Genomic DNA, 23707 nt, shown 5'->3' on the forward strand with positions numbered 1-23707 from the left:
TCTGTATTACTTGATATCGAGTAAAATCTATTAAGGCTTGATCTATTTGTAGTATAGTAGTATATTCCGTTATAAGTTATAATAGTTATTAATATTTTCAAAGGAATAAGTATACGTATCTTATTTCAATCTTATGGCTATGTTTAATTATGTAGCATGCAATAATTTTTATCTACTTTTGGCTACACGATTAAATATTAAATATCTGAATCTAAAATACAAATTATGCATCCTAAATTGTTTTATTTGGAGAAAAATGAGAACAAATAATATTTAGCATATTTTATGTACCTAGTTATCATTTTGATCGTATTTAAATATGCAGATGATCATTTAATCAATATTTCTATGTATATATTTGAAAAGTATAAGCCTTTTACATCTGGCCGTTTGATTCCAAAGAGTTGGTTCTCACGTGTTTTATGTAGTATTCCTCTTTTCTTTACTGAAATGTTTCTCTTTTCTTTCTTGTTATGTGATAACTGATAGCGTCCCCGGCGTTTCAAGAGTGGAGAGATCCTCATGAAGACGCTTGTGTTTCCTTAAATATCTTGGTCATCCTTGGAATGATTGAATAGAAAATCAGGATGCATCTCTACAATTTGACTCTTCAACGTGCAACGGGGATCACCCATGCCGTTCACGGCAATTTCTCAGGTGTGAAGCTCCAAGAGATCGTGGTATCGAGAGGTAAGCTACTCGAGCTTCTCCGACCGGACCCCAATACTGGCAAAGTTCACACGATATTGTCTGTAGAGGCCTTTGGTATTGTGCGCTCTTTGATGGCCTTTCGCCTAACTGGAGGCGGAAAGGACTATGTGATTGTAGGCTCTGATTCAGGAAGGATTGCGATCCTCGAGTATAATCCTTCCAAAAACACCTTTGAGCGCATTCATCTCGAAACTTTTGGGGAGAATAGTTCCTGGGCAGTACCTGGCGGTGGATCCCAAGGGTAGAGCTGTGCTCATTGCTGCTATTGAGAAACAGAAATTAGTTTATATTCTGAATCGGGACTCTCAGGCACGTTTGACAATTTCTTCGCCCCTGGAGGCACACAAGTCCTGCACGTTGCTCTACCACGTGGTGGGAGTGGACGTAGGCTTTGAAAATCCTCTATTTGCATGCCTGGAAGTGGATACGGAGGAATGCGACAACGATCCCACGGGGGAGACTGCCACTAAAGTCCCACAGACACTCACATTCTACGAGCTGGATCTTGGACTCAATCACGTTGTTCGTAAATATTCGGAGCCACTGGAGGAACATGCCAATTTCCTCATCTCTGTTCCTGGGGGGGAATGATGGACCCTCTGGAGTTCTTATCTGCTCGGAAAATTATCTAACATACAAAAATCTCGGGGATCAACAGGATATACGATGTCCCATACCAAGACGAAGGGTAAAGTGTCCATTGTGGCTTGCTTAAATTCATCTCATTTATATTCTTTATTCAGAATGATCTTGACGATCCAGAAAGAGGTATGATATTCGTATGTTCGGCCACTCACAAGACCAAGTCCATGTTCTTTTTCCTTGTTCAAACTGAGCAGGGGGATATTTTCAAGATTACCCTGGAAGTAGATGAGGATATGGTAACGGAAATTAAATTAAAATACTTTGATACAGTTCCAGTTGCTACATCTCTCAATTTATTGAAAACCGGGTTTCTATTTGTTGCATCGGAATTTGGAAATCAGTAAGTCAGAGTCGATTTATTAATTAAACCATTTTTATATGATGACTAGTTTAAAATATAAACGCTTTTTCTATGTGCGTTGGATCAACCACCTGATAATACCATTTACTTTTGTTTGATACCATGCTTACTTTAAAAATGAGTTCATAAATTGGTTAATTTTTCTATATAGTTTTCTGTATCAAATTGCTCATCTTGGAGATAATGATGATGAGCCGGAATTCAGCTCTGCCATGCCGTTGGAAGAGGGAGATACTTTTTTTCTTTGCACCGAGGCCTTTGAGGAATTTAGTTCTTGTTGATGAATTAGAATCCCTTTCGCCTATTTTGAGTGCTCATATAGCAGATTTAGCAAATGAGGATACTCCTCAAATCTACGCTGCTTGTGGTAGAGGTCCACGTTCATCTCTTAGAGTTTTAAGACATGGTCTTGAAGTAGCAGAAATGGCTGTTTCAGAGCTTCCTGGAAATCCCAATGCAGTTTGGACAGTAAAAAGAAGAGCAGATGGTAAGATTCAATTTAATATTGTTATTTATTTCTTTGAAAATTTTCATATTAATTTACTGGACTTACCAATTTTGTTAGCCTGCTTTTTATGCATAGCATGACTATGTATGAGATATACTCTTCTCATAAATATTTTACATTATTTTTTGTATAATTTGTCAATTTTTTACATTTTTTTTCAAAATGTGTTATGTTAAATTATATATAAAGTATCCAGGTTCTTGAGGCAACTAATTGATCGACCGAGCTGCGTTTTTATAGAAAAAATTCGCAATCGATCTTTATTTTTTATTTCAGAGTCGCGTGGACTATTCTGACATGGACTGCGTTACGCCATTGGGCATTAAGTAAGTGCAGATTCCACATTCCTCGCTGTTGATATATCCCAAGAACCTGGTGGATAATATATTTAAATGTCCTCCCAAGAATCTGCTTCAAGAAATCTTTGTACTATAGTTGGACCTTTTTATCTCTTTATTTTCTAGATGATTTTGATTCCTATATTATTGTATCCTTCGTTAACGCTACTCTTGTTTTATCCATTGGAGAGACAGTAGAAGAAGTTACTGACTCTGGATTTTTGGGTACAACTCCAACACTTTCATGCTCGTCGTTAGGTGATGATGCATTGGTTCAAGTGTACCCAGATGGAATTCGGCATATAAGAGCGGACAAAAGAGTTAATGAATGGAAGGCTCCTGGAAAAAAGACAGTGATTAGATGTGCTGTCAATAGGAGACAAGTTGTGATTGCCCTATCTGGAGGAGAACTAGTTTACTTTGAAATGGATCCTGTAAGTAATTTTACATGGGTTAACTGAGTAAAGTATAAGTAATTCTTTATGATTTTTTCTCTCCCTTTAAATCTCCCTCGAGAGTGAAGGAAGTTAAATAATCCTTAGAACAATGAAGGAATACTTATTGATATTATTTTCATATGATGATCTACTTAGTATCGTTACTTTAAGTGAACGTTGGATCAACCACCTGATTTCTATAGACATAATTGTTACTACTGACATAGATCAATTCATGAGTAGGTAATATTAGTTACTTTTTCTTTTATAGTCTGGGCAGTTAAACGAATATACTGAAAGAAAAGACATGGCTTCAGATGTTGTATGTATGGCCCTTGCAAGCGTTCCTTCTGGAGAACAAAGAACAAGATTTTTAGCTGTCGGTTTGGCTGATAACACTGTGCGAATCATATCACTTGACCCCAATGTAAGTACGATGATAAATGCTGTAATGTAATACCCTTTGATCTGGGCAAGACTCATTGTAATATCAATGTATACGTCTAATCTTCTTTGGGTTATAGTAAATTGGTTGGTGTTAATCCCGAGTAAAAAATTGTTTGTTATTCGATTCATTCCTACCTACATGTGTTTTTTAAATGAAAGTTTTTTTCTTTATTTGCTATTGTCCAATACTAATTTGCGTTTTTGAAATATTTAGGATTGTCTATCGCCTTTGAGTATGCAGGCTCTCCCTGACGCGCCTGAATCTTTGTGTATTGCAGAGATGGGTGGAACTGAAGGAAGAGATGGGGAATCCAAGATGCAGGGACAGTTGTATCTAAATATTGGTCTACAAAACGGTGTATTACTTAGAACTGTTTTAGATCAAGTTACGGGTGACTTAAGCGATACTCGAACGAGGTACATAGGTTCTAGACCTGTTAAACTCTTTCGTTTCACTATGCAAGCTGGTGAAGCTGTCTTGGCAATGTCAAGTCGTACGTGGATCACGTATTACTATCAAAATCGATTTCACTTGACACCATTAAGCTACGAATCATTGGAATATGCAGCTGGGTTCTCATCAGAGCAATGTCCTGAAGGAATTGTTGCCATTTCTACCAATACTTTACGTATTCTTGCACTGGAAAAACTTGGTGGTGTGTTCAATCAAACATCTCTCCCTCTTGAATTTACTCCTAGGAAATTTGTTGTGTATCCGGGTTCGTCAAATCTCATCATCATAGAGACTGATCATAATTCTTACACGGAAGAAACTAAAAATCAGAGGAAAAATCAAATGGCTGAGGAAATGAAGGATGCTGCAGGAGAGGATGAGCAAGAATTAGCTAATGAAATGGCTTCTGCTTTTCTGAATGAAAATCTTCCAGAGAATAGTTTTGGTGCACCCAAAGCTGGCTCTGGGATGTGGGCATCTTGTATTAGGATCTTGGATCCCATTTCCTCTAATACCATTCAGCAAATTAATCTTGAACAAAATGAAGCAGCTTTTAGGTAAGTATCTGATGAAATATTATGTTTGGCAAAATATATTGCATGATGATTTATCATAAACTTAAGTTATTTTCCGTGAGCATCTGGATCAACCACCTGATATCCTTTAATTTTATTAAATTATTCCATAATTATTTTTTTATCTTTTAAAAAACTATTTTTGTCGTTGTTGCAGTATTGGCCTGGTTAGATTCACTTCTTATCCTGATCAAATGTATTGCGTCATTGGTGTAGCTAAAGACCATCGATTATCTCCTAGAAGTGTCCAATCTGGATATTTATACACTTATCGTCTCTTGGGACCCGGAATGGGAATGGAATTCGTTCACAAAACAATCGTCGATGAAATCCCTTATGCAATTTGTGCTTTTCAAGGAAAGGCTTTAATTGGTGTTGGTAAACTTTTGCGTTTATATGATCTCGGTAAGAAGAAGCTCCTACGAAAATCTGAAAACAAGCATATTGGAAATATCATAGTCGGAATACAGTCCATAGGGGATCGCATCATTGTTGCTGATGTTCAGGAAAGTGTTCATTTTATCAAGTACAAGAGGCAAGAAAATCAATTAGTCATATTTGCGGACGACACAACTCCCCGTTGGTGCACAGTAACATGCATTCTAGACTATTCAACTGTGGCAATTGCAGATAAATTTGGAAATATTTCAATTATTCGCTTGCCCCATAATACCAACGACAATGTTGATGAGGATCCTACGGGTACGAAATCCCTTTGGGATAGGGGATTGCTAAGTGGTGCCTCGCAGAAAGCCGATGCTGTTAGTGTGTTTCATATTGGTGAAACTATTCTTTCGCTTCAGGTATACTTACTTTGAAATATTTAAAATAATAAGCATGATTAATTTGAGAATATTTTTTTAATGGTTTAATGAATGATTTTTCTCTTAAAAGAAAGGGAAAAGAAGAATATTTCCTTCATTATTATCACTTTTTAGAATAATTAATCAGGCTTTTCTTTCTTATGATGATTAACTTATATATTACTTGTTATAAAATTGTGAACATTGGATCAACCACCTGATATTCACAATATTGTAACGGAATTGTTCAAATATCCAAAGATTATTTACTACTCTATATATTTTTATATCTTTTTCAGAAAGCCAACTTAATTCCCGGTGGAAATGATTCTCTGGTATATACAACAATTTCAGGCACAGTTGGAATGCTTGTTCCTTTTACTTCACATGAAGATCATGATTTTTTCCAACATCTTGAAATGCATATGAGAGCTGAGAATCCACCATTAACCGGAAGAGATCATTTGAGCTTTAGGTCAAGTTATTTCCCCATTAAAAATGTAATAGATGGAGATCTGTGTGAGCAATATAATACTCTTGAAGCGACGAAGCAAAAGAGTATAGGAGAAGAGTTGGATCGGACTATTGCTGAAGTATCTAAAAAACTAGAGGACATTCGTACTAGATATGCTTTCTAGTGCACTAGTTCCAAAAATATATATTTATTTTATAACCTGATTAAGTATTAAGTGTTTTATTGTTTGTTTGTGTAATAAAATAATTTGTTATTTCATAACAAATTCTTTGAGAACAGAATGTGTTATATTTTACAACTTTGGCTGTTGGATCTGCTTCTGATTCTTTTAAACAGTTCATGTTTCTTATTTCTTGTTAATTATGATATAAATTATCCCCAGATTTCGTATTTTCTTTCTTGTTAAGTCGAAGAAATGTATCTTAGTTATTTGTATTTTTGCTAATATTCGCTGCTAGGAGTAAAAATGAATTAACTGTTAAGGACACAACAGTTATATATGTATATTTTTGAGGCAATATAATTGAAAATTGGACATGAGATGTCTGTTCCCTCAAAATCGTTCGATATAGACATCAAGGAATATTTAACAGCTTCCAAAAGTTACGGACACTTCTTTTTTCGATTTATAAAAAAATTATAGCTTCTTTGTGTGTGTCCCTCACAGTTTGGCCTAGGAACCTGAAACATTGCGTGGACGCCTCTTTTGAACCAAGGCTAAGACAGGGTTGTCTGATGTCTTCTATATCCAAAATACAAAAAATCTTTTTTGAAGCTCAATGAGACTAGCTCGTCGTTATCTTTAGTGTATTACACAACCTTTCTTCTATAAAGAAAAAAGGCCTGGAATCATTTGGTAGAGTCTATTATACCAAACGTTATTTATATCTTGTATACTCTCAGATTATCACTGTCATATTATTTCTTCACCATTTTTAAAATAAATTACATATGATTAAAATCTAAAGTATTTTACTCGATACTGTAATATAATATTGCTTAGTAATATTTGATTAAAAGAGCAGTTATAATTAGTTAGAAATATAAATAATAAAATCGCCAATAGATCCATCATATTAATGACGAGGGATCAACAGGAAATTGTACTCCTGTTCTTTTGGAAACTGAGCAAATGTATAGATTACTTTGTGTATTTATGAAATAGCCATGACGTATCAAAGGAGAATAGCGAGTCCACAGCTGACAACAAAATACATAGGGGATTTTTTGTTAACGAGGTAACACCGTGCTAGATAAGGGGTTGAGTTATAAATCAAAAAGTAAATGGCGTCTCAAAAAACAACTATAGAACCTGGACGTTTTCTAAATTTATTTCAATATCAAAAAAAGTTATGGGCAAATAAAGAAATCGGTGAAAATTTCAGTTTCTTTTTTTTTCAGGCGCAAAAATATGGATTTTCAATGGAATATTAGATTTGTAGAGATAATAAAGATGGAATAATTTTTTTAAGAGATTAGATAACATAGTGATTGGGGGTATCAATTTTTATGACCCAAATTTATAACATTTAAAGACTTGGCATGCTGTCTCATCGAGTTGGTCGGACTGCTTGTGATCACAGTGTCCACGTCCTACATAATGCCAATTTTTAGGTGTCTCCCTCTACCAGGGGGCCTCTCAAGGCTCTGAATTGAAGCTACCTTGCTTGTAAGCATGTAAACAAGACTCCTGGAGTATCATATGACCTTCATGATCTCCTCGACACTCACTTGGGGGTGGACCAAATAAGACAGAAGTTGCCATTTCGCCTCCATGGTGACAACTGTTGATTTTTGAATGTCTGTTTTTTTAATGTTTATTAACTGAAATAGTCCCAACTTTTAATAACGTAACATAGTATTTAAAAAAATTCATGTAAAGTAATTCAGATTGATTTAAAGTCAAGTCCATGATTTCACCTCGCACACTCATAATAAATTCTGTTTTTTCTTTGCAATAAATTTCTTCTCTTTTCTCTTTATTACAATTGTGAAATATAAAAAGAAGTCTATAAAAAGAGAAAATCATTGTGTAACCTGTCAAAAATATTTGAAATGACAAAGTTAAAGAAAATTCAAGTAGGGTAAACAAAAAAAAATCAAAAAAAAATCGATATGTATAATGACAAAAAAAAGTTTGGGAAGCTCTTTTATGAAGCATAAATCAGAAAAAGTTATGTATGTTCATTATTATAAAGTTTTATAAGACTTTAAAATGTACAATAAATAAATGATTTACTATAACCAGGAGAAAATATTGATTTTCAATATCATATAGGATAGGTAGGTATGTTGTGTAATGCACATAGTATGTATTGCTTTTAGGATTTTAATCAAAAGTTAATATTTTTTTACAATCAATAACAATTATTAAATATAATGCATATAAAATCATCAAAATTATAAGTTATAAATGTGATGAAAAGAGGTCTTAAACTACCTTGATAATTATCAGTAAATAAAAGCTATATCAATGTGCGTATAAAATGATAATTACAATATTAGTTGGCTTCCTACTTATTCTAGATCTGTGGTGGGGAAAGGCGGAGTTGCCTAGTGAGGATTGACCGGTCGGACAGAAGAACCACTGCCTCAAAATTTTACCAATTTCAACCAAATTTCAAATCCTATTTAATATATTTGTTGTTTTTGTTATATATGAAGTATTATAAGTCATTTTTGGATTAAGTGAGAAGAACACTGTTGGGTTATAAATGTTGATAGCGACTCCATCCGAACTCCTGTCGCTTCTCTTATTGGTGTAACAGAGGGTTAAGAGAACTTCCAAAAATGAAGTAGTATTAAGACCCAAGAGTTGCCATTTTAACACCCCCCTGGAAACAAGTACCCGAGCCGTCGATGTCATGCAGCTAGTCAACGGGGCCTCCATTTTCTTGAATTGGTGTATGATTCCACAGGAAAAGGCTGTTTTTGAGGAGAAAAGCCTTAACGCATTCTGGGCCACTATGCAAGGTTCTTATCCTCACATTGTTGTGACGGGCTTCACACTACTAGTTATATTTTCCTCAACGTATCTGTGCGAATCGGTGCTTTTGAGCAGGGTCAAGATCAAAACCAAATCGTTCAACCACCTGATTGACCTTGAATCTGATTTGTGCTGTACCATTTCAAAATTAGAACCTTAACATTCAGGCACTCGTCATGGCAAAACAAATACAAAAGCCTCATTAACCTGTATGTCTTTAGTTTTGCATTTTTTTCTGTCTTTTTTCTGGGGTAAATAAATTGAGAAAAAACCTTACGAATCTTTTTACATTTGTTTTATTTTCATATGATAACTGTCAATGAAAAATAAAATATAGTCAAACAAAAACTAAGGGTGATTAAAGTGCACCAAATATTTACGTACTAAATACTACATGGGTTAAAATTGAATTTGTCAAAGACCGATGATGCTGTTGTAGGAAATTGAGACTTGTCCCTCTAATAAGTAGGAAATTGGAAGGGAAATGTTAAGAATCCCTATTCTAGAGGATAATATTAGTTGCAGAAAATAGGATTTGTCGGTATGGTAATAAACAACTGAAAAATGACAAATGCGAGTAAAGCTGACAATTTGAATAATGTTTAGGAGAAGAGTAGCTAATCTGTCATTATCTTTCATTAGTCTCAGATACAAGCAGCTGTTACAGGGTGGAAGAAGGAAAGAAACACAGATATAGGCAGGAATTACTTTGATGTCGATCCTTTACTCTACTCTGAGTCCAATAAGGACTTACTCTCCCCAACGAATACTCAGCGTTACTCTCTGTCTTTCATGAGTGATTACATTATACCAACATGAAGAATAAGGATTTTCAGCATAAGAATTTTTGGTTTCTTGATTAACCAATCCCAGAGCTCATATTTTACACGTACCGGGATGTAAATAAAAATTACATTTGGTACGTGTAAAATAATAATGATAATATAAGTTTACTTCTCATTATTCGCTGATCCTGTAATATCCTTACTTCCAATAAGAAAACGATTATATATTTATTTATCAGTTATTCGAAACCAGAATTCTCTGGAGGAAACAAAGTTTTCTCATTGCACCATATGGGGATTCACAAAAGTTGTAAAAGTAATTGAGCAATGTATTTTGTAAAAAAAGTCATCAATAAATTTCTTTTCTAAAAAAATGGAAAAAAACAACAACTCTAGAACGACCAAAATTAAATGCTCCCTCTTTAATAAAATCTCCGAAAATTCGTCATTGCCGTTCAAGTGTCTTAAAAATAATTGGTTGAATGCTTGGGTTATAAACACATAATGACTAAAAAGATCAGTCAAAATTAGGGATGTACCGATACCAAAATTTCAGCTAATTTATGAACAGTTTCAATACCGACTCCGTATTGATATTATGTATAATTCATGAATTCATGGAAGAGTGTAGTTTATTATAGAGATATATTCTAGTATACTCAATGCCCCTAGAGAACAAAAAAAGTATCGCTAAGGCCCCTACTTTGTACAAATATTAGTCCCATGGTCTTTGTTTAGCCACTTGGTTAATAGTTATGCCTTGGAATTACTGCAAATAAGACTCCAATTATTATTATGTATTGCCCTTAAGAACAATTAATGTGCTTTCGTTTTATTAAAATATCCTTAGAAGAAAATGAATAATAACTAATAAATTAAAATAAATTATGATTTTATAAATAAAAGAGTACACAAGAATATTGAGTGTTAACAATAGAAGGAGCTATACATATGACGGTGGTCTGAAAAGTTTCCAACCACAAAGTGAAGATACAGCACTCATAAATAAAAGCTAGTCTAATATATTTAGCATCTCTTGACTGTCACACACAAAACTTTCAGGCATTTTGGACGCGGGGCGGCTATGTAACATTTGTTTGAGTCAGTTGGCGTGAGTGTTTTGTGATTTTTTTATTTTCCACATGATCTCCTTGTACTCTACACACTTATCCCAGAGGAGCTTCAATTGGGACAGGTTCCAGAGATGGGAGCATCACTGGGACAAGTCTCTGGAGTTAGAAGGAGACTTTGTTGAATAATAATAAAAAAAAATCGCAGAAAAACATCAACTCACTCAAACAGCTCTTAAATAACAACTGCTCGTCCAATGGCTGACAATTTGGTGGTGAGTAACTATCAACAGATGACAGATATATGTGACTAGCTTTTATTTACGAGTGCTGCCATCTTCACGTTGAGGCCCGAAACTTTTAAGACCCCCCCATTACATATGAGACAGCATGTTTTAATGACAATAATGAAATTATACCAACAACATATTTGCGAGTTTTTCTTTGACAAATAATACAAGATTTTGAGTTCATTTATCTTTTTCTTTTACAAATTTATATAAATGCCAAGGAAAAGAATAGAGGGGAAAATAGACCGAAAAAGCCTTCAAATTGAAAAACTAAAATAAATTCATACATGAAAAGTCATATGATATCGATAAAGAAAGAGAGAGAGAGGGGGAGAGAAAACACTTGAGTATACTACATTCAACATGTAACACAGAAATGCAGTTGATACAGACATACATACACATATCGGTATTAGAAAAATTGCCTGAGGGGAAAATTTTCCTCAGAAGGAAGTTTGCCCGATGAGAAAAATTGCCATAAGGAAAATTGCCCGAGGTGGAACACATAAAATTTTATCCAAATATGGATTTCGAAAAAAATGCTTAAAAGGAAAACACAATATATTTCTCCTCAATTTAGTATTTGGAATCTGTATCAATCATTGAGAGTTTCTTATAAAGTGTTTGGTTGCACATGGGAATCCATTTGAAAAACTAAATGTTTGAGTATTTGAAATAAATTATGCATTATGTATATTCAAAGTCACTTTTTTTTATAGTATTGATTTGATTTTAAAAAAAGCTTTCTAAACATACTTAGGTTCTAAATAGCCTCCAAATCATTGCACAAGGGCTTATTATTTTTTTAAAGCCCACATTCATTTGTTACAATCTATATTTTTGAGAAATAATAAAAAAAAAAATACTTTCACAAATTTTGTGCAAGGCAGAAAATTTTAAACTAAGTAGACCTTGGAACAAAAGAACAAATGAGACATGTCTTAGTTTTTTTTTTTCCATAATATGCATTTTTTTAAGAATCCAATAGTGAAACTTTACTCCTTCATGAATTTGTAAACTAAAATACAGAGGAGATTGTTTTTGTCAAAGTTTAATGAATAATTAATATGAAATTTCACCATCTTTCTATATTTTTATCAAACGCTATTCAAAATGGCAACAGAATAATGAAATTCTAAGCTTAATATTGTAAATTAAGCCTTTTAATAATAAAAATATATGAAGGAAATACATTTTCAAAAAACTAAATTGACACTAAGACTAAACTTCGTTGATTTCAGGCAATTTCAAGAGTTGCGTATGTTTAGTTTCAAATAACTTTGCATCTTTAAAGCTAGCTAGTAGCTCTTTGGTGACAATATTCTGATTCGGTCAATTTTCCTAGTACCATACATATATATATATATATATATATACCAGGCTTGGATCCGTTAACTCATTTTTGTTCAATTGTAAAAATTAAATGAATACCACGTGATCAATTTTTGTCAAAGTTGATATGTCTATGATTTTTTTTAAAGCTCTGAACGATTCATTTTGAGGGGCATGGCGTCCCCACTTTTTGATAATTTACGGTGGTCATATATACATACATATTCTTTTTCATAATAGTTATTGTCCTCCATCATAGAGGTCGCATAGTTAGTGCTATAATAATTTAGTATACTCTAGTTGACAAAGAAGTATTCTAACAGCTAATTAATTTTGTGGAAAAAATGATCACGTGATTGTCGTTTCGTCACTTGCTTTTATTTTTGTTCTTGGGGTAAATAGATCTTTGGAGAACTATAAAAAATGAGTTAATAAATTAACAGCTAAATGAACATTGTTCAATGATTTTTGACTTCATAGCTCATTTAATTCCGCGAAGGTGCTTAGGCCTTTAAAAATGAACAGAAAACATCAACAGCGTTAATTTTGCGCTCAATATTCAAGTCTGATGTACACTTCTGTAACCCTATAAATAATATAATACTGCAAAACAAAAATGAAAGTGTAGAAATAAGATTCTTATTCATAAAGATAAGATCCTTTGAAGAAGAAGTCTCTGGTGTGGTAAGTAAGATGTGTTTTTGTTGTAGAGGATGATATGTGTTCTATTACGTCAAATATTGACAATTTAGGATGATGGCCTCCTCAATAGAGGAGAGTTGGGAGTGCTTCCAATGGAGGAATTGTTACCAGAGGGACCGCTAAAGGAGTTCCGCCCCTGGAAGCGTAAGCTTGTGTCTCTGAGGCTCCGTCGTTTTGTATTTGTATTAGTTTCAGGAGTTTTGGATTTCCCAAGAAGGAAAAGAACCTGGAATGAAGAATGAGATCATCTATGATACATCATGGTAATTTCATATTCTTTGGGTAGGCATAAATATGGATATGGGACGGTTTTACGGTGAGTAAAGATATATTTTTATATAGTATATTATCAGAATGTTTATGAATAAATAAAATTATTTTAATTACTTAAGACATTAACTACACGAATAATTTCTAATTCAATTTTAATGATAAGATATAAAAAATAGCCTTTAGTTGCTCAAAAAATGAAAAGGAAAAAGTATTACTTGGAATATGTAATATTCATGAATGAACTTTTTTTAGTTGGAATCAGGTTCTTTCTTTAAACAACACTTCCACAATTTTCTAACCAGAGTAATATCAAGACATCATAGTCATTTATGCAGAAATAAATGCATTCTGATGTAAATTGTACACATTTTTGCTTTAATAAAAAATTTACATGGTAACCCCGATAATTTGAAGACTGGTTGGAGGAGAGCTAATTAGCTGTTATAATAAAAAAAGTAAATATAGTAAAAAGTCTCTAAATTGTAGTGAGTGTAAACCAAAAAGATAAATACATGTTGGGAACTTTGCTGACGGAGATAACAATAAAAGTCATTGCACTCTATGCTTGTTTATACGTTTGATTGCTCAGAATAGGAAAAATAATTAATAAGATCACACATATATTGCAGGTTATATACTTTTTTTAAATCTATGCTCACGAGGACTTCTAAAATTTTCACGTCCTTAGTCATAACTATACATGTAAATCTGTTGTGTTTTTTAGCTGGCCCGTTAGTTTGTAATTGGTAGTAAAAGAACGAATTTTCTTTTCCTTAGTAGTTGTCATTATTATTATTTAATTCCTGAGTAGTGAACATCCTTTTCTAAATATATTCAAAACCTGATTGAACGTTCGTGGGTGATCATAAAATACCCTGAGGATTTGTTGCGGAGTTAGAATTGTATGTCCTTGTTGAACTTAGAGTAGAATTGGAGATTAAAATCGGATAATTCTAGCAAATGTCCTATTTTATATATTTTTTTTCTTCCTCTCTTGTCACAACTGATTGTAGCTGATCTAATGAAACGTCATGAGCATTATTATTTTTCTCCTCCAAAACATTCTTCAAATTGTTAGGTTACCATGGGGATTTTTGGTTTCTTTTTTTTAACATGCCCATTCCACACCAGATTAAAACCTTTGGTCATGACATTTTATTAGATTAGCTGACAGCAGTGAATGAATTATACAAAAAAGAAAAAGAAAAGAAAGGAAGAACTCCATAATAACTCCTCCGCATTATTCTCCGTCATTCATGAACACAACACACTCGTGGCTACAATTTATATTTAGATGTTATTTCTTCAAGAATGAAAGAATAATTAGAACAGCTTTAGAAACAAAAAACACTCTGCAGGTTATTTATAAAGAACAGTTTTGTTTGGGAATGGCGAGGGTTACGTAATCTAGGGGGGTTACGCCATTGGTGGGTCTATTTTTCTATAACTTAATGACGCTGCAAATCCAAGTATCAACAACAATTTAGTATAATACCGTTTTTAAGTACTTTTGTACCACTATAGTACCGGTATACCTAGAGTTGTATAGAATATGACCCAGAACGAGAGTGATACTTCTTGTAGTTGAAAATTGAACATGAATATTTAATTTCCAAAGGTATTATTATCATAGTTCTTTAATTCTTGAAGTTATCAAAGTATTATGCCTGTACTCACGAATGAAGGATATTCACTCTGAGGATTTCCTGGAGAGTGTAAATCCTCGTTGGACTCAGAGTGGAATTGAGGATCGATATAGAAGTAATTACTATCTATATATTTACCAGATACGGAGTGAGATTTGTTTATTCCGTTTATTTTATGACTGCTCGTAGCCAATCTAATAAAACGTCGTGACAGCTAAGCTGCTTTGGTCCATAGTATTCTTGAAATTGTCAGAGTTGCTGAGTTAAGTATGTGGTTATTTTATAGGGATATTTTATACAACCCTAGGTTAAGGTGGAGCTTATTTTTTAAATTTGAGAAATACTAAGTTGTGAGGGTCACAAATTTTTCCTTTTATAGCGAAAGATATCCTATATAAATTTTAAACAGTTTTGAAACATGTTTGCGCTAGACCAACGGGTTCAAAGTTTTGAAATTTCACGATTTTTATTAAAAAAAAGTGTTTTTATCTGAATATCAACTAAGCCTTTGATGCTGCAACAAATTTTAAACCTCCAGAAACTTAGTTAAATAAGTTTCTATAGTTTTATTTCTTTTATAGATTGAAAACTTTAATCATTTTTCTGTTTTATTCAATATTACCTCATCTAAAAGTTCAAAGAAATCCTCTTTGTACGACTTTTGTTCAGTGCTCTCTCCTTGCTCAATGCTCTCCACTTGCTCAGTTTCCAATTTTGCCATTTGTTGAACCTGTCGAAGTTCTTCCTCGTCTTCATTTGTACAGTTTCCATCATCACTGTAATTAGATATTCAATGTTTATAAGCTAAACAGCTACTGTTCTTAAAATAAAATAAAATTACATGGGTCAAATAAATATTGTTTTGTTATTAGGGCATTCACACCCAGGGAACACGGATGTCCGATAAATCTAATATGGCTTACTGGACTTGATTTATATCCATTTTTTTATTGTTCAGATGTCAAACTATTTATTTATATCATCATTTATGAATAAATGATGATATAAATAAAACAACACTAATTACTCTATATTATAATTATATAACTGTATTCTTCTTTAAATACAAATTACTCAATTGTTATAGTTTTGGTATTCATTTCTCAATTTTATTTTTTTTTGCTCCTTTTGGTCAAAAAAATCGCACAAAAATCATCAATCTACTAATGAGTAATGACCAGGGGGGAAGTTTGTGTCGCACTCTTTGTAAGAAGTACATAATCATATCAAATGCATTCGTTCATGTGAGTACTGTGTGTATTAAGCATTCATTTTAGATACAAAAAATGAAAAACATTTTTTTTTTCAATTCCCTTTCTTTTTCTGATTGCATCATATAAAATTTTTAAGAATCTTCTCCAAAACTGATATGATCAGTATATTGGATATCTTGTCCGATATATCTGCCCATATTATTATATATATTGAGGTTTCTATTAGTGATGTCACGATAAATTGGAATCGGAGAATTGTTTGTTTTTTGTGGAATTGGGAACGTGAAAATAATGTTTAATTTGCAATTCCGATTCTTATTTATTTTTTAGGAAATAACTATGTCTTTTTGAGAAAAATTTCCAAAAAGTTTGATATTAAAATTTTTTTTTTCAAAAATTTTTTTAATAGAAATGTAGTTTTCTAATTTTTTTTTCAAAATTTAATTTTTTGTGGATTTTTGAAATGTTTTAAGAAAAACAATGGATTTTTGAAATGTTTTAAGAAAAACAATGGATTTTTGAAATGTTTTAAGAAAAACAATGAATTTTTGAAATGAAAAACAATGGATTTTTGAAATGTTTTAAGAAAAACAATGGATGTTTTTTGAAATGTTTTAAGAAAAACAATGGATTTTTGAAATGTTTTTGGATTTTTGAAATGTTTTAAGAAAAACAATGGATTTTTGAAATGTTTTAAGAAAAACAATGGATTTTTGAAATGTTTTAAGAAAAACAATGGATTTTTGAAATGTTTTAAGAAAAACAATAGATTTTTGAAATGTTTTAAGAAAAACAATAGATTTTTGAAATGTTTTAAGAAAAACATTGAATTTTTGAATTGTTTTAAGAAAAACAATGGATTTTTGAAATGTTTTAAGAAAAACAATGAATTTTTGAAATATTTTAAGAAAAACAATGGATTTTTAATGCTTTTTTTCAAAAAATCTAATTAATTGTAAAATAGTTGGAAATTTGTGAAAAAATTTAAACATCAAATCGTATATTTGATATTTTTTGCAAAAAGTTTAATATTTGATATATAATTTTTCTTAAAAAAATTTCCTAAAAATTCCCCCCATCTCCCTCCCTAAAATATAATCTTGTGGACACCTCAGAAAGAAAAATGGTTTTTTAAAACTCTTATTTAAAATATTAATAAGAATAGGAAATTACATTACTAATTTTTATTCGAAACACATCGGAATCGGCAAACTGTAATTGCTATTAAATATCAAATCTCCTGTTTGAGTAATTTTTACTCTTTTTAAACGTTTGAGTCTACATTTGAATATGAAGAAAATTTCATTAATTCACATAAAAATTAAGTTTTATCTTTGCAAAATTTAATGCTGATTTTATACTCGTATATTTATAGAACATCTAGTTAGACTATAAAAATTGATTTAATTTATATTAGTTGAAGTAGAAATTTATCGAGGTTAATTCACGGTATTTTAAAAATTCCATAAATATTAGTTATGGGTATTAAATAAAAAAAGCAATAAATCAATCCAAATATAATTATGTAAACACTTGAGTTGTTATATATTATTTTATGAGCCTCTTCAAGTACTCTTCAAATTGATATTGCAGCTAAACCAGACCTTTTAGGATCAAATACCCTTATTTAAGTTAAATTCTAATGTATCAATTAAGTTCCTCTGGCGTAAAAACAATTGAAAAACCGAGCTAGTATTCCTTTTTAAACAAAACTATTAGAATATGATTATTTTTTTACCCTTAAATTGCATTTTTTCAAGATTGGATTATTACATATAAAATATAAGATGACATTTAAAATCAACATAAAATTTTGCAAATAAATAAATAAAATATGCCAAATATTGATTTTTTTTCATATTCAAAAGTTGACTCTCAAACCTATGAAAATGGTAAAATTTCAAAAACCTGATTTAACACGGAAAAATTAGTTGCAGATTTAAGATGAACTTGTCAAGTATAACTAGAATGGAGTATGAAATTGAAAAGATTTAAAAAAAAAATTGTGTTATTCAGCTTTGAATTTTTTTTTTTGCCAACTGGTGTCCTTTTGGGTGTAAAGATAATTTTATTTATTAATGTATCAACTGGTATATTATTTGTAGTTTTCTTCTCATTTTTGAAATGTTTTAAGAAAAACAATGGATTTTCTGAAGCTTTTTTTCAAAAAACTCCAACTTTCCAACTGCTGTGCTGATGATTTTAAATATGTTCAATTGAATTAAATATATGTGATAAAAAAAAGCAAATAAAATATGTTTTATAGTTATTGGCAGTCTTACTATTGACCAAATATGTACTTTTCTTGATAAACAGGATAGTATAGACAAAGAAAATATTAACAATTTGATAAATAATTCATGTACTGAAATGATTAGTGATGAATTTATTCCAACAACAAAAACTACTGATTGTAATTCGCTTTTAAACCATGAGACGAACATTTACGCGATTTAAAAAAAAAAATATATATATGATAAGGATTGGAAACATCAAACAAGTGGACTAAAACTGCAAAAATGAGACAAGATAAGCATTGCTCAATTGATGTGACTATCCTAGAGAATATCAATGAAAATACTACCATATTGAAGTTTTCGAAATAGTTAATAGAAGTGATGAATTGATAAACATAATGGTGGTCCAAGCTAACATTTATAGTCAACAAAATTGGATAAACTTTACAATAAACCTCTATATACTCTGGCACATTACATACACTTATATGTAATGTACCAGAGTAAATAAAGAAGATTTAATTTTATGTGCCTTTATCTTTACTAAAAGATAGAAATTGCTTCCAAAAATATCCCTTCTAGAATTATTAAATAATTTATTATAGAAAATGCTAAAATATTTTTTTGTTTATGCTAAATTACGGGCAAGGTATAACTTTTTTTTATAAATTTCAAATAATGTTAGTATGATACTTGAGATATCAAGAATCACCAAAAATATTTTTGGATACCTCATGGTTTTTGTATAAGGTAATCATGTCTTGCTGCCTAAAAAAGAGGAAACTTGACCTTACCTCTATTGGTTTTAAGAATATGTGGGATCCAGTCAAATAGAAAAATGTCTAAATTGGTAGATGATGCATAAGTTGTAATTTAAAAAACAAACTAAATAAAATTTTGATTCTTGTATTTTTTCAGAAAATAACATTATTTCCTTTCCAGATATATATATATATATCTGGAAAGGTTCTAGACAAGTATTAACTTTGTCAGCTATTTTCAAGTTTGTCTTGTCTTCGTCTTGTCTCGTCTTCGTCACTCTTTAGTTTTTGTCATCATTTTGTTAGGTTTCCTCCTCGTCTTGTCTCGTCTGCGTCATAATATTGTCTTCATCAGACATGGTCATAATTATCTTTTATTTCGTTTTGTCAGATTTTCGTCTTTGTCTGGACTTCGTCATGATTTTTGTCAGTTTTTGTATTCTTCAAAGTTTTTTCTTCGTCGGAATTTCGTCTTTGTCAGAGTTTCTTCTGGGTGGGGAAACAATTTTTCTAATTTAATTCCTATTCTCTTTGTACTTAATAATGCTTGAAAAATAGGGTTTTAAAGTATCAAACTCGTAGGATCAGAATCTGATGGATTTATTTTGTGGGATTCAATTAAACAACAAATCATCTGTACCCTCTTCGACACCAATGGCAAACTTATCAGTCGGATCAAGATGGAATTCCATGATTGGCCAAAGGACCACGTTGAGAAGGTGTGCTTGTGCTTACTGTCTCGAATAGAGACTTTGATTGAGGCTGTTAGTGATTTTATTGAATAAAATAAATCAGAATCTACCAAAGTTTTAGAATTTATTTTTTATATTTTTTAATTTGATAACGTGTTGGAGAGAAAATTGTGTTTGAAAAAAAAAAAAAATCATTTTTGCAGCAAAGAGAGTTTAGTTTGCCCACCCTGTATATGCTCTTTAATACGCATATTTATGTACTACAGTAATGTTCTTTATAAATTCTGTTTAGAAAGCTTAAGTTATTCCCTTAAATTATGTAATTTTGAAATAAATACATACTTAGTATTTATTTCTGAATTCTTAAAGAAAGGATAATTTCCAACAAATTTGTTCATTTTTTCAAAGAGTATAAGATATTTCGGTTGTATAATATTGTACATATATGGTATGTATTAAGCAACTCCCTACTTATATTTAGGACAGTGATCATAATTAGGACAATTACATTATTCAAAACTAATCAACAATGCCAGAGATCCTACCAATTAAATTAAATTTACGAGCAAGTCGATGGCAAGCACCCACTGATCAGATAATTACAAAAAGAATACATCTTTTATCTTAGGGCACCAGACAGTTTAGTTTTTGAGAGCCATGATCGTCATTCGATAGTGTTGCAATTCAAATGCTTCTTACTCATAACAGTCCTAAGTTTTTATTATATGACTGTATAATAAAAAAAGGAATAACACCCTCAATGACGTCACGAGGGGTTGATTTTATCTTCTTTGTGAACTGACAAGTGGGACTACACTGAACTGTGGTCCTCGGCCCTAGGTAAGTCCATTTATCTAGGTCCATTAGTCCATTTGTCACTCATTTGTCATATTTAAATTACAAAAACACCCATTCATTAGATTAAAATAATCAAATATATTTATACCTAGACCTAAAAAAGAGGCATGAGATGAATTTCAAAAGTCTGATTTTTTTATATGTTTGACTATTTAAATCTAATAAATACTTTTTTCCACCTAAAAATATGACAAATTGTCGTCAAATGGCCTCTTGAACATAGTTATGTCATTGTAGAATTTTTTAAATTCTTCTACTCTATTTGTAGGCTTCGCTTACTGGTCTCTAGTATTATATGGATAAGTAGCAAAACAATACTAATGACTGCTGTTGCGTTCATAGAGTCATGTGGACAGCAAAAAAGTTAACTTCTAAGATTAATTAAGATAACTTTTACAAGTCAAGTGCGCTTATTTTCCCTTATCTACTAATATTCTAAATTAAGAGCACCGTGGATCTTTTTCTTTTCAACAATGATCTAATTGTTAGAAAAAAATATGGTCTTAGAAATATACAGAATGTCTATAATGTATGTGTATGAAACATATTTGTATTAATACATACAATTCTTAAAACCCTTTTTCCAATTTAAATATGTTATTTTTTAATAAGTTTATCATTTATTGAAGGAGGGTTTCATATTTGCATATATTAATATATTTTTTCATAAGTATAATAATACTTATAAAAAGTATTAAAAGATACATGATGATGAAATTGTTTAATCAAGTTAAATTCCATTTTTAGTGCATCTAAATCACTTTGGTCTAAAGAAGGAAATGAGAGACAGACAGATAGAGAGAGAGAAAGAAGAAGAAGAGTTAGCTATGACCAAAAACCTCCAGGGTATGTTTAAAAAAAACCAGAAAATTAACAGGATAACTCTGACAATTTGAAGAAAGCTTTGGAGAAGATAAAGTATAATGCTCATGACGTTTAATTAGGTCAGCTACAATCAGCTGTGACAAGAGAGGAAGGAGAAAAGGATATAAACAGAGAAATTTGCTAGAATTACTTTGATGTTGATCCACAATTCTACTTTGAGTCCAACAAGGACTTAAAATTATAACTTTGCAACAAATCCTCAGGGTTACACTCCGTCTTTTATGGGCACACAAGAACGTTCAAACAGGTTTTGAATATAATTCAATATATTTAGGAAAGGAAGTTCACTAATCAGCAATTGATTAATAATGACAACTGCCAAGGGAAAGAAAATTACAAATTTACGGCAAGCTAAAAAACACCCCAGATTTACATCATTAAATGTATAAAAGCAGAGATACATGCATACAATTGACAGTTTATTGAAGCAGTGTGCCGGAACAACTTCTGGCATGCTTGCAAGCTGATAGTAATACATATCCATGCCATATGGAGCACAAAAATAAACTGTAAAGTATGCTGGTTTGGAATTATAATTGGAATTCCTTGATATTTACTCAAATAAAGTCTATGTCTGCTAGCGGTGTTGAGATTATAATGAATATTTATCTATAACTAAATACTCAACCTCCATGAATTAATTTTTTATAATTAAATTAACAATGTGAATGCTGCAAAGGGTAGACAACACGAGGAAACACGATTAATTAATGTATTCGGGGTTATTTTAAAAGCGTTATCTTGCAAGGGAAAAGTTTTCACGGTGGCCTAAAAATTTCCTTACGTGTCTTAAAGTGCCTTTCGCCCTTGGTTTTATAGCATCAGGATAAACAAAATACAGCTGTTTATGGTAGTTGACTCTTTCTAATTTAGAGCAGGTGATTGATTCTTCGTATTTATGAATTCAATAGGGAATTAATATCCTTGTTAGTTAGCATCAGTTTTTGTCAAATGTTTTCTTTTCCTTTTGAAAGTAGAGGTTTCAAGTAGACTAAAAAGATCGTCTCCGTATGATAAAAATGTCAAATTTAAATAATTACTTAATTTTTCAGGTAACTTTCTCAAGAAAATTGAAGTCCATCGACCAATTGTGTAATTCAGATTGAGGTTAGGAACAATGTCAGTATCATTGTTAAGAAAGGGCACTCAATCTATTCACTGAACCCTTTTATTGAATATTTGAAACGAAGAAAAATCTAAAGAAACATATAAGAAGTTATCGGACCCTTTAGAAGTAAACTTCTAACTTCGGAAGAAAAATGGATTATTTTCCATAAATTATCCTGTACCCTGGAAGTTGGAAGTAAATCTTTATAAAGACAAACGTGGAGAATGCTCTTTTTGCGGTTTAACGGAAACTACTAATCATTTCTTTTGGGAATGCCCTCTTCTTAAATATATAGAAAGATGTTCATTATGCTTCAAATAACTCTTTCGGAAGGAAACTCCAAAGTTTTGACTTTTTTTAGTGGGATAGACTGTAAAAAGAGTTAAAATTGTCCTCAAAAAGTTACGGCATATTTTGTATGTTCTAAGGTCAAGGAAAAAGAAAGATACTAGATGAGTTTTAAAGCTGTACGTGAATGTTTTAAAATATTTATAATACACAGCCTTTTTTGTTTTTTTTGTTAAAATTTAAAAATATATGAATGCCAAATAGGGTTCAAGAAAAAAAATAATTGTAAAGGTGGAATTTTGGGTTTTTACTAGAAAATTTAATATTTGAAATATAATTTATAATTTTTCAAATTCTTTTCAAAAAAATTTAATATTAAAAATTAAATTTTTCTAATTTCTTGTGAACAGCTGTGGATTTTTGAAAATATTTCAAAAAAAAAAAAAAAAAATTGAATATATCATTTCGGAAATTCTTTTAGAAAAATTTAACTTTTTGTGAATAGCTTTGGGTTTTTCAAATTTGTATCGAAAAAAAAAACAAATATTGATATTAAATTTTCCAAATTAAATTTTTTGATTTTTTTCAAAAAATTTCAAAAATCCAAGCACCCCCCAATAGAAAATACTGCGGACGTCTTTGAATATAAGTATGTAAAGTGATATACAAATATTAGTATCCTGAAAGAGTTACTACGTTGTGTGTTAATATTCAATATTCAAAAAGTAGTTTATGCACTTATTATAGTGATACTTTCATATATGTAAATTTATAAGGTTGTTTTTTTACTTTGAAAGTAATAAATGGGGTTTCAAACTTGAAATAG

The 23707-nt window shown here is 31.2% G+C and overlaps 2 protein-coding genes across 2 annotated transcripts in view; one reads left to right on the forward strand and one right to left on the reverse strand.

The window, feature by feature from the left end:
* The first annotated feature begins 489 nt into the window (after window positions 1-489).
* Sf3b3 (splicing factor 3b subunit 3) lies at window positions 490-6030 on the forward strand. The gene is given in 11 exon segments (XM_040708503.1): window positions 490-910; window positions 912-1290; window positions 1292-1399; window positions 1455-1696; window positions 1869-1953; window positions 1955-2204; window positions 2690-2997; window positions 3272-3427; window positions 3662-4458; window positions 4634-5279; window positions 5579-6030. Coding segments are annotated over 11 exon segments (3633 nt in total). The 5' UTR covers window positions 490-587; the 3' UTR covers window positions 5918-6030.
* Window positions 6031-10321: 4291 nt separating this feature from the next.
* Window positions 10322-23707, reverse strand: part of LOC121114511 (uncharacterized) — an 89258-nt gene continuing 75872 nt past the window's right edge. The window contains exons 7-8 of the mRNA XM_040708501.2: window positions 15461-15614; window positions 10322-13145 (exon numbers count right to left, since the gene is read on the reverse strand). Of these exons, the coding sequence (XP_040564435.1) occupies window positions 12966-13145; window positions 15461-15614 (334 nt within the window). The 3' untranslated portion in view covers window positions 10322-12965. The remainder of the gene's footprint in view (window positions 13146-15460; window positions 15615-23707) is intronic.

The sequence above is a fragment of the Lepeophtheirus salmonis genome, chromosome 3 (assembly GCF_016086655.4).
Source record: "Lepeophtheirus salmonis chromosome 3, UVic_Lsal_1.4, whole genome shotgun sequence".
NCBI classification, from domain to species: Eukaryota; Metazoa; Arthropoda; class Copepoda; order Siphonostomatoida; family Caligidae; genus Lepeophtheirus; species Lepeophtheirus salmonis.